Source organism: Rattus rattus, chromosome X (assembly GCF_011064425.1).
Source record: "Rattus rattus isolate New Zealand chromosome X, Rrattus_CSIRO_v1, whole genome shotgun sequence".
NCBI classification, from domain to species: domain Eukaryota; kingdom Metazoa; phylum Chordata; class Mammalia; order Rodentia; family Muridae; genus Rattus; species Rattus rattus.
In genome coordinates this window covers 15,037,879-15,049,734 of record NC_046172.1, presented here as the reverse complement: position 1 = coordinate 15,049,734, position 11,856 = coordinate 15,037,879, and the positions used below count along the sequence as shown (strand labels likewise).

At 43.6% G+C, this 11,856-nt stretch overlaps 1 protein-coding gene across 1 annotated transcript; it reads left to right on the top strand.

The window, feature by feature from the left end:
* Window positions 1-1,018: 1,018 nt before the first annotated feature.
* On the top strand, window positions 1,019-10,845 carry Akap4 (A-kinase anchoring protein 4). Its single transcript, XM_032890318.1, is given in 8 exon segments — window positions 1,019-1,045; window positions 4,072-4,167; window positions 5,491-5,538; window positions 5,898-5,999; window positions 7,982-9,226; window positions 9,228-9,543; window positions 9,546-10,093; window positions 10,502-10,845. Coding segments are annotated over 8 exon segments (2,538 nt in total). The 3' UTR covers window positions 10,658-10,845.
* Window positions 10,846-11,856: the final 1,011 nt, after the last annotated feature.

The following is an 11,856-nucleotide window of genomic DNA, read 5'->3' as shown; positions in this document are numbered from 1 at the left end:
CTGGGAGACAAAGGACTGACTCTGAATATAGAAGAAACAGATATGGCACGTAGAAAAATGACAGTTTATAAAGGTACAAGGGGGAAAGCTGTGTTAGGAAGAGGTGTATAGTTTTAACTGGGCGTATTAATCAGGTGAGCCAAAGGGGGCTTTTGATTGCGGGACTTCAATACTTTGGTGGCTGGACTTTAGTAGTCAGCCTCAGAAGGAGGACATGGCCAAATAAATGAATAAACCTTGAGGTCGTAGCTCTAAGAATGTAATCTAACAGCTTTTAGCAAGGCAGAAGGAATCATGAAGAAGGGCAAGACCCGCCGGAGCCGTGCTAGCCACACTCAAGATGGCTAGAGTCCCTTCATATGTTCCTATATATAACCCCAATAAACTCTTTGGTTCACCGAACTAGACTTTGATAAAAATCATTTTTTTTAATTTATCATAGGTGCCCTATCTTGGGTAAATAGAAATTTGTTTGATTCGTTTCAGGAAAGTTCATTCAACAAGAAGAAAGTGAAGATATGACCACAACATTAAACTGTATTATCTAGGGAAACATCTCAAATGATTCTGAGTTTGGTTAAGTTTATTCACATTCAATTGGTGAAAGAAGAGTCACAGAAAAAGGACAAAGTAAAATAAAGTATGATTTGGACACAGATGAGAGACCCTCCTTTGATGCGTGCTAATATTTTTAAACTGGCTTAAATAGAAGGCATCTCAATGGATATATATCTCAATGGTCACTGGCCAAAATGGGAAACAGTAAGCGGGCCTTAAACTTTTTCATGGCTGAACCATATAGATCACCTAGAATCCTAAGGCTCAGGCCTACCATTTTGTGCTGTCATTGCTCTCTATAGAAACAGTGATGTCATGAATTTTAAGTTCTAGTACCAGCTGGCAAGAAGGCATTAGGAGAGCATGGAGGGTTGAGGAAAGACCTAACATCTTGAGACAGACTGGAAGAGTCATCACAACATCCAAATTCTCCAAAAAAAATACCATCCCAAGGCCCCAAATGATTGCTTACTGTGGCACTACGAAGGTAGAAACATCTTCTGACTTCTTTTTTAGATAATATGGGAAGTGTCTTAGTGGCTAAGGCAGCCTCTGGTTTTTAGTTTCCATTTTATCTGGGATAACTAAGAATGTCTTTGGTCAAAATTTCTTTCTTTCAACATAAATCTAAGTATCTCTTGCCACATAACTCTCATGCTATAGTGGGAAATTCAAAGAGAAGTAAACACAAGTGGGAAATGTTTTCAATTGCAAAGACTGGGAACATTTCTGTGTGTGAAAACTACAACCCCCCCCCAAACTGGTAATGACCATCATTAGATTGTTCTCAGAGTCTAGTAGGGGAAGGAATGAGATGCTTGGTATCAGGAGGTTGTGATCTGTGGAAAATGTTGTAAAATACATGGACCCACTGAGACATAGTGAATATTTGTCCTGTAGTAGGCAGTTTGGCATACTTTGGATATGAAAAGTTTACTGAGTTTTACAGGGGTGCCATGCCTTTGCTCAGGTTGCTACAGCACCCAGTACTATGACTCAACAAAGATACTTGTCATACCCCAGGATCAGAGCCAGCAGGAAACAGCTTGGCCCATCAGTCTGGTCTAACAGCTGACCGGGGTGGCAGCCAGCTGCAAGTGCCTAAGAACTTGGCACTGCCCCCTTCCATCTAAAGGGGCACATCTCCCTTTTGGGTGGCACACATTCAGTCAAAGGTACAAAACATCTCTATCATCAAGGTAATGAGTTTATACATCTTATTTTTTATGGGATTTTTAGGATCCAACTCTCAGAAGGGATCAGAAGGGATCTTGTAGCTTCTCACTTTGGGGGGGGGGGGCTAGTAGTTGTTCACTAGCTGTTCAAAAAAGGAGTTCTCTCATCTGAGGGGGTAGTAAGGCTTTTGCTTCGTGCTTTCTAAAGTTTTGTAGAGTTCTTAATTGGAAACATCCCTAAACACCCAGGGACATGATCAAGATAAGTATCGTGTAAAAAGAGAGTCACTAGATAACTTTTTTAAAAAAGTGATGCCAAGGGAACACAGGGTAGAAGAGAGAGGAAGGAAATATGGCGAAAGAAGAGAGGAAAGGGCAAAGAAGTAAGGGAAAGGGGGGAGAGAGAAGAAGGAGGAAAGGAAGAGAGATGAAAGGGGAGAATCCTAGGTAGGGGAGACAGAAGGAGGGAGGCAAGAAAAGAGCAGATGGGGAGGGGCAGGTTAGGGAGAAGGCAAATGGAAGAGGGAAGGAGTTAGAGGGAGGATGGTGAAGGGAGAAGGGAGGAGAGAATGAAGGAGGAATGAATGGTATGAACAGAGGGAGGACAAGGGAGGGAGGATGGAGAACATGGAGGGTGGTGGAAGCAGAGGACGATGAAGAAAAGGTAAAGGTGGGGGAGGGAAAGGGAAAGGGAGGAAAGGCAAGAGAGGTGAAGGGAGGGAGGATGGAGGGAGGATGGAGAATAAAGGGAGGAGGGAGAGGAGGAGGGCAGAAGAGTGGGGAGCAAGGAAGGGTAGAGAGAGGGAGGAGGAGCGGGAGGAGTGAAGGAAGGGTGAAGAGAGGGAGTAGGGAGGAGGATGGAGAATAAAGGGAGGGAAGAGGGAGGGGAGGAGGGAAGAGAGGGAGGAGAGAAGGAAGGGGAGGAGAGAGGGGAGGGGGGAAGAGGGGAGAGGGAGGAGGGAGGAGGAAGGAGAATAAAGGGAGGAGGGAAGGGAGGATGAAGAATAAAGGGAGGAGGGAGGGGAAGAGGGAGAGGGGGGGGGAGGAGGGGAGGGAGGGAGGGGGGAGGGAGAAGAAGGGGAAGGAGAGAAAGGGAGGGGAAGGGGGGGGAGGGGGGGGGGGGGAGAATAAAGGGAGGAGGGAAAGGAGGAGGGAGGGGAAGAGGAGGGGGGGAGGAGGGAAGAGGAGGGAGGATAAAGGGAGGAGGGAGGGGAGGAGGGAAGGGAAGGAGGAGGGGAGGAGGGAAGGGAAGGAGGAGGGGAGAAGGGAAGGGGAAGGAAGATGGAGGAAGAGAAAGAGAAGGAGCAAGGGAGGATAGAGGATAGAGATGGAAGAGGGAGGAAAGGAGAAACAAGGGATGGAGTAAGTAGAAAATGAAGTTAGGAGGCGAGGGCAATGGAGGATGAGAGGCAGGAGGAGGGAGGGAAGATGGATGAGAAGAGGAGGGAGGAGGCATGGAGGAATGATAAAGAAAGAATGAAGGGAAGAAGAAGGAAGAAGAGGAGGCAGGAACATAGGGAGGCAAGGGGAGGGAAGGAAAGAAGGAGGGGAGAGGAGAGGAAGAGAGGGAGGAGGAAAAGAAAAGGAGGTAGAGGGAGAAAGAACAGTGTGAGACTAGTTTGAAGAGGTAAAGGAAGAAGAAAGATCTAGTGAAGCTGAAGGAGAAGAATACGGTGTTTTAAATGTATGTTAAAAGGAAATCCACAGCTCCCTAACACCTAGTAGAAGAAATGTTTCCTTTTAAATTCTAGAGAAAAATCCAATTCAAGCCCCAGACACCAAAACACAAGTCTACTAAGTTGTTGACTGGCCTTGAACAGCAAATTTTTACCACTGTGGTTGTCTTTGTCCCTTTGGCTCCAGGCTGGATTGGGAAAGTAGAACTGCAGGGAGTTGCAACTTTCTAAAACAATAAATTTGATTCTTTCAGAACCTGGTGTCATTTCCTTTTCCATGTAAGACTGTTAGCAGCTTTCTTGGAATACTTTGTGAGACAGCTATTTAAGTAGATATAAATCACTAAATATAAACCCTAGTCTTTAAACTTATTTGCTTATTTGTGTATCACTTGCTGATATCTTATCAAGTGGTATCTTAACAAGTAATACCATGTTCAAGATACTTAGTAAGGTAAGTCGAAGTGAAAGGAAACCACATATTTTAATAAGAGCGATTGGTCCTGTGCCTTGACTTTAAATCATTATTCCCCACTTTTACATCTTTCCCAAACTCTGATGAAACACAGATGGGTATTGGGGCGCCACAAGTTTTATTTAAACTGACTTCATTTTATAAACCATATGTAAGAGCTTCACATTTCTTTTGCTTCTCCCTGCAGATGTCTGATGACATTGACTGGTTACACAGCCGCAGAGGCGTGTGCAAGGTAGATCTTTACAGCCCAAAAGGACAACAAGATCAGGACCGAAAAGTGGTAAGATACAAACTGACTCCAAGGAGTAGAAAAACTTAGCATACAGGTATTGGTATGTTGGAGCCCGAGATAAAACTCATGGAACCTGATATGTGGCTTCTCCAAGCATCTAATCTCAGTAAGGGCTGTCAGGGGTCAACACACACCTATATCACACAGGGGTGAATCAAAGATGGGGCAGAGTAAGGAGTAAAGAGAGGAAGGGAAGAACGTGAAGGAAAGGAGGAACCTGTAGAGAGGGAGGAGGGAGGAGCCTAACAGGAGGGAGGGGCCTAAGAGGGGAGGGGTGTAAAAGAGGGAGGAACCTGAGAGTGGGAGGGGCCTAAGAGGAGGGTGGGGCCCCGGAGGGAGGAACCTAGGAGTGGGAGGGGCCTTAAAGAAGGAGGGGCCTATGATGGGAGGAGCCCAAGAGGAGAGAGGTGCATAAGAGGGAGGGGCCTGATTGGTGGGAGGGGCCTGAGAGGAGGAGAGGCGGGGCCTGGGAGGAAGGAACCTGAGAGTGGGAGGGGCCTTAAAGAAGGAGGGGCCTATGATGGGAGGAGCCCAAGAGGAGGAAGGTGCATAAGAGGGGAGGGGCCTGATTGTAGGGATCGGTCTGAGAGGAGGGAGGGCGGGGCCTAGGAGGGAGGAACCTAAGAGTGGGAGGGACCTATGATGGAGGGGCCCAGAGGGAGGAGAGCTAAGAGTGGGAGGGGCCTGGGAGGGAGGAGTTTAAGAGGGAGGGGCCTAGGAGGGGAGGGCCCTGGGAGGGAGGGGCCTAAGGAGGAGGATGGCCCAAGAAAGGGAGGGGTCTGAGCTGGACAAATCTAAGAGGAGGGTGGGGCCAGGGGGCCTAAAGGGGAGGAGCCTAAGAAGGGAGAAGCCTAGGAGGAGTGAGGAATCTAAGAGGGGTAGGAGCCGAAGAGGAGGTAGGAGTGATAGTTGCCTAATTAACCAGCTTCTATTTCTTAACTCTAAAGCCATAATATTTAGCTACCGGTAAGTTGCTCTCAGTCCACTCAGGAGTGCAAATTATTTCAAGTATTTCATACTTCTTCCCAAATTTCAAGTTATTTGTATAGTACTTCACGTTTTCATCCTGATCAAGTACCAAAATTATTTATATTTAAACATGCTCATCATCCTAAGCAATATTCATAATACCACATAGTACAATGTACCTATTAAACATAGAAATGTTCACTTGTGTTTTACTAAAACATTTGAAATTCACACTATCACTTTTCCCAAGAATGCCATGAGGTAAGTGTTATCATCTCCAAGAAAGAAATTAATGACTTTTCCTCTAGTGTGTATCTAAATTTGCCCTCTTATTTTATGTAGATATGCTTTGTGGATGTGTCCACCTTGAATGTGGAAGATGATTCCAAGGTATGTATTTTCTGTTCCAAATGGAAGATGGCATGAGGCAGAGAGAAGAAAGGTAGAAGGGATTTGGGTGGAAGGCCTAGGTTACTTACATCACTGGTTAGGCTATAAACATGGATATACATAATCTGTCCCAAATGGTGGATAACAGAGATGGATAGCCTTAAATGACATCAGAAGATGGATTAGCAATTTGTGGAAATAACCTTGTCTCATCAAATTTTGTAGCCTCTCCTGAAGAAACAAAGGACGATGAGGAACATGACCTTCGTGTTGTGAAGTTGTAGCCTAAGGGGTAGGACAGCTTGAAGAAATCACAAAACTCAACTTTTCTTTACAAATCTCACCATTTAACTCCACAGGGTGCTGCTGGTCCCAGGTCAGAGGGCGAATTAAACCTGGAGAATCTGGAAGAAAAGGAGATTATCGTGATCAAGGACACAGAAAAACAAGACCAGTCTAAGGTGACCGAGCCTCTGAGGTTCTATCATTCCTAATTTCTAGGGCCAATATTAAATCTGAAGGCTCTGGTCCAGAGATGGTAAGGAAAATGGTTGTGTGTAATAGTCCACCAAACCTGGGACACATGGCATTCTAGAAAACACAGGACTAAGTTCAGGGCCATAGTAAGTTCCACATGCAACATTTAAAATAATTCATTAATCACAAAGGTTCAAACTACTACTCTTTGACTTGCAGATCTCTACTCCAAACAGATCTTTGCTCTCCTTGTTCTAAGAAAGGTGTACATTTAGTATTTACCTTTGCAATGTTCCTTGCTGACTTGTACTATGCTCCTGTGCCTCAAAATGCCCACTATTTAATAAGGAAGAAAGATGTGGAACAGAGAAAACATGTACCAACCAAGAACTTGAGTATCTAATAGATCGTATACACAAGCTGTTGAAAAGGTTCAAATTAGAAGCTATGGACTTGTTTTTGTGTATTTCAAATTATATGTTAGGCTCATTGTTTGGAGAGTACTGAAACACACCCACATTCCTATAAGCATGTTGGCTGGTAATGGAAATGATACTTAACATCAAATGCAAAGAAGTCAAATGATTTCTGTTCCCTATCTCTAGGCTCATGTGTTATAAGAAAAATATCATTTATGATCTCAGACACATTTGGAATGAGGCCAGTGGCCTTGAAAGAAGAAAAACAGATCATAGAAACACTCTTCAAAGTTTGGGGGATGATTTGGGGGTGGCCAGTTCCATCCTGTAGTCTTAAGAAAGGTACATCTTGGGTCTGGAGAGATGCCTCAGAGGTTAGTAGCACTGACAGCTCTTCTAGAGAACAAAGGGTTGATTCCCAGCACCCACATGGTGCTGCAACTCCGGTTCCAGGAGACCCAACACTTTTCTGGCCTCCATTGGCACCAGGTATGTAAGTGATGCTACATTTCACATGTATAAACACATGTATGCATTGATATATTGACCTTTACATATAGAGTTAACATATACAAAGACATGTAATCAAACATACTTGATGTGCCCACATGTGGCAAACATAAGCACTCATGTTTATAATAATAAAAACACAATGCATAAATACATACCAACACACATTAACACATGTAAACCTTGACCAGAACAGTGACCCTAACAAATTTAGACATTGACATACACAACTATAAATGCATATGGAAAGACCTATGTGACAATACACAATCATGACTGACATGCATACACACATTTACACAAATGTAGTTATATACGTAGAGTTATTCAACTATGACACTTAAAACACCCAGAGTATGTGCAACATTTATATACACAAATACCTACAGATTCTATAAATATAGAATACACCACAAATGATTATTATTTTAAATATTAACATATTGAAACTCACAGTGGGTACTTTACATATTCAAACATACTGACATATACAAGTGTATTTTTCCATTAACTAGTATGTACAAAATGTATGGTTGTGTTGGCTTACATGCACAATAGGTACTGATATTAACACATTATTATATATGGTTATACATAGCCATACAAATACATATATATATATATGTATGTATAACATATAATAGCAAGTTTGAACACCAACAATACAGATTGACACACTTTCATATCTACTGAAATACCCAAACATGTGAATTGCCATATTGACATACTTATACATACAATGTACACTGGCACATTGTTGACACAATAAGACATACACATACTCAAATGAAATTGGCAAACACATTGGCAGCACTGGTAAATAGTTATATCTACAAGCATATATACTCTATAGACTCCAAGTTTCTGTTGCTACCATGGTGCCTGAATTTTATTAATGACTATCATTAGATGCTAATGAAAAGTCAAATCTCTGTTACTTACAAAGCTATGTCTTCTAACAACCAGAAAACAAAAGGGCAGAGGTAGTCTACCCAAACTCTTCAAAGTCTTATGGCGAGGTGTTCTTCTTTTTCTAGACGGAGGGATCTGTATGCCTTTTCAAACAAGCTCCCTCTGATCCCATAAGTGTCCTCAACTGGCTCCTCAATGATCTCCAGAAGTATGCCTTGGGTTTCCAACATGCATTAAGTCCCTCAGCCTCTAGCTGTAAACATAAAGTAGGAGACCTAGAGGGTGATTATCACAAAATTCCCTCAGAGAACTGCTACAGTGTGTATGCTGATCAAGTAAACTTAGATTATTTGAACAAAGGACCTCAAAACCTTCGCCTAGAAATGGCGGCATCCAAAAACACCAACAATAACCAAAGTCCCTCAAATCCTGCAACTAAATCTCCTAGCAATCAGAGGTCAGTTGCCACTCCTGATGGAGAATGTTCGATGGACGACCTCTCCTACTATGTCAACCGATTGTCATCTCTAGTAATCCAAATGGCCCGTAAGGAAATCAAGGACAAATTGGAAGGTGGAAACAAATGCCTCCATCATTCCATGTATACATCAGGAGAAAAGGGGAAAACCAGCCCCCGGTGTGCTGTCAGCAAAATTGCTTCTGATATGGCCCATGAAGCTGTTGAACTGACCTCATCAGAAATGCGTGGCAATGGAGAAGAAGGCAGGGATGGTCGGAAAACCTTTTTGTATAGTGAGTTATCTAATAAGAACAAGTGTGGAGAGAAGCAGCAGATGTGCCCAAAAGACAGCAAAGAATTTGCAGATTCCATCAGCAAGGGGCTTATGGTTTATGCAAATCAGGTAGCATCTGACATGATGGTCTCTGTTATGAAAACCTTGAAAGTGCACAGCTGTGGGAAGCCAATTCCAGCTTGTGTGGTCCTGAAGAGGGTACTATTAAAGCACACCAAGGAAATTGTATCTGATCTGATTGACTCATGCATGAAGAACTTGCATAATATAACAGGAGTCCTGATGACAGACTCAGACTTCGTTTCTGCTGTCAAGAGGAATCTTTTCAATCATGGTAAACAAAATGCAGCGGACATCATGGAGGCCATGCTAAAGCGTCTGGTCAGTGCTCTTCTTGGTGAGAAGAAGGAGACTAAATCTCAAAGTCTGGCATATGCAACTTTAAAAGCTGGAACTCATGACCCGAAATGCAAGAATCAGAGCCTTGAGTTCTCAGCTATGAAAGCTGAAATGAAAGGAAAAGACAAATGCAAAACTAAAGATCCATGCTGTAAATCACTGACAAGTGCTGAGAGAGTCAGTGAACATATCCTCAAAGAGAGAGCCTTACTATGGGAACAACCAGAAACAAGGAACCCAAGGCAGGGTGCCTAACAAAATATGCCCTACTAAAGATGAAAAGAGAGAGAAGATCAGTCCTTCCACAGACTCACTGGCCAAGGATCTAATTGTCTCTGCCCTTATGCTTATTCAATACCATCTGACCCAACAAGCGAAGGGCAAAGATCCATGTGAAGAGGAGTGCCCTGGTTCCTCCATGGGCTATATGTCCCAAAGTGCACAATATGAGAAGAGTGGAGGTGGCCAAAGTTCTAAATCACTTTCAATGAAGCATTTTGAATCTCGTGGAGCTCCTGCATGTCCATCTGCATGTCAAAGGAAAATCAACTCGAGTCCCAGAAGCTGGATATGTCCAACATGGTTCTGTCCTAATCCAGAAACTTCAGTGAGAGCCCGTTCAGCTGTGATGAACTATCTGAAAGTGACAGTAAGCGTTGTTCTGATCCTCGATCAAAGCAAGCAGTTCCCGTGCCCAAGAGACCCGAAGATCAAAGCCAAGACAGCACAGAAATGGACTTCGTCAGCGGGATGAAGCAAATGAACCGGCAGTTTATAGACCAACTAGTAGAATCTGTGATGAAACTGTGCCTGATCATGGCTAAGTACAGCAACAATGGAGCAGCACTGGCTGAGCTAGAAGAGCAAGCAGCCCTAGCAAGCAGTGGCCCCAGATGTGGCCGTGAGGCTGTGATGCCACAAAATTATCCTGAAGCTCCTGGCCCTGAAGTTATCGTCAACAATCAGTGCTCTACAAGCAACTTGCAGAAGCAGCTGCAGGCTGTCCTGCAATGGATTGCAGCGTCTCAGTTTAATGTACCCATGCTCTACTTCATGGGAGATGATGATGGACAACTAGAGAAGGTAAGAAATGCATTAAGGCCCAAGAAATTAAAGATAGAATGGGTAGATGTGAGCAGACTAGCATTCACATATATAACTGCATTCTCTACCTCTGCATTCTCTACCTCTGCATTCTCTACCTCTGCATGTGTGTGCGCGTACACGCGCACGCACACACACACACACACACACACACACACACACACACACACACTTGTAGTTCCAACATCAGATTTCAGAGAAAACATAGCGAAATCATTTTCAGTATAGGAGTTGAAATAAAACCATGCAACTCTCCTTACACCCATCTCCTAGTGACAGGACTTTAACCTTAGGGGACAGGCACAGGGAGATGTTAGTTCACTTTACCCCACTGGGTGGTCCTCCTAAAAAGTGTCAGCTTACTCAAGATAACTGCTCTCTTCACAGCTCCCTGAAGTTTCAGCTAAGGCAGCAGAGAAAGGTTACAGTGTAGGAGATCTTCTTCAGGAGGTCATGAAGTTTGCCAAAGAGCGACAACTGGATGAGGCCGTGGGCAACATGGCTAGAAAGCAACTGCTGGACTGGCTTCTCGCTAACCTGTAAGCTGAGAATTCCTCTGACTCCCTCCGTCCATCCTCTCCCCGGCAGCAATTCCACCCAGCTGGAGCCACCCTCACCATCAGGCTGGTAAACTGCACAATTGTGATCACATTTACCAATACATCTGAGCAGTTACACTGTGAAAATACGGGGTGCCCTCCTGGGCAACATGAATAAAAAAAATTCAAAAACTTGTCATTTTCTTGATGCTGGAGAAAAGGTAGGGGAAAATGGGCTCCTTTGTCACGGCTGCTGATAGCGCTGAATGTGTGTCCACATCTCCCACAGAGCTCTCTTCTGAGCACCCAACACACAAGGTCTCTACCCTGTTTCACCAAAACCTCATCTAGAGTCTGTTTAGAATTCTGTCATCTATGGCCTTGTTTCTGTTAGAATGGGTGGCAACCCAGGCAGGCATATACCTTTCTCCGTCTTTGGTAACAACGTACATATAGACAGACTTGTTTAAAACACACACACACACACACACACACACACGCACACAAACACACATGCACACAAAACACCCAAACAAAGACATTTACATAGGCACACAAAGACACAAAGACACACAGAGACACAAAGACAGAGACCAACACATACTTACAAAGACACACACACACACACACACACACACACACGGACATACACATACAAAGACATACCCACAGACACACAAAGACACAGAAAACAGACACACAGAGACACAAAGAGACCAACACACACACACACACACACACACACACACACAGAGTTCACTATAATACATGGCTAACACGTTCTGATTCTCCACTAAGCTTCCATGGAATTGCAGTTGATGAGAATTCCTATCACTACTCTGAAGAAAAACTATCCCAAAAAATGAAGTTAAAAAGATGGTAGTAAGTTGATAACTATCGATATTACAGAATGTCAAGTCTTGGGCCTAGGCGGTGAGATCTTGCATGTATTCTATATTTCAGTGATCAAAAATCATGATTGTAGAATTCATTGCAGACAAGATCTATCAAGTGGTCTCAACTCTGTGGGCTCTGTTGAATCAATTACATACTAATGTCATGCTTTGTCATTCAAGGTGCTATGTGTGGTACAAAAATGTGGTCTCCATGTTCGAGCCTTCATCTGTAAAATGTAGCTGAAAACTCCACTCACACTATTTTGAGACTAAACTGTGGGGGGTGGAAGGGGGTGATAGTGTTTTG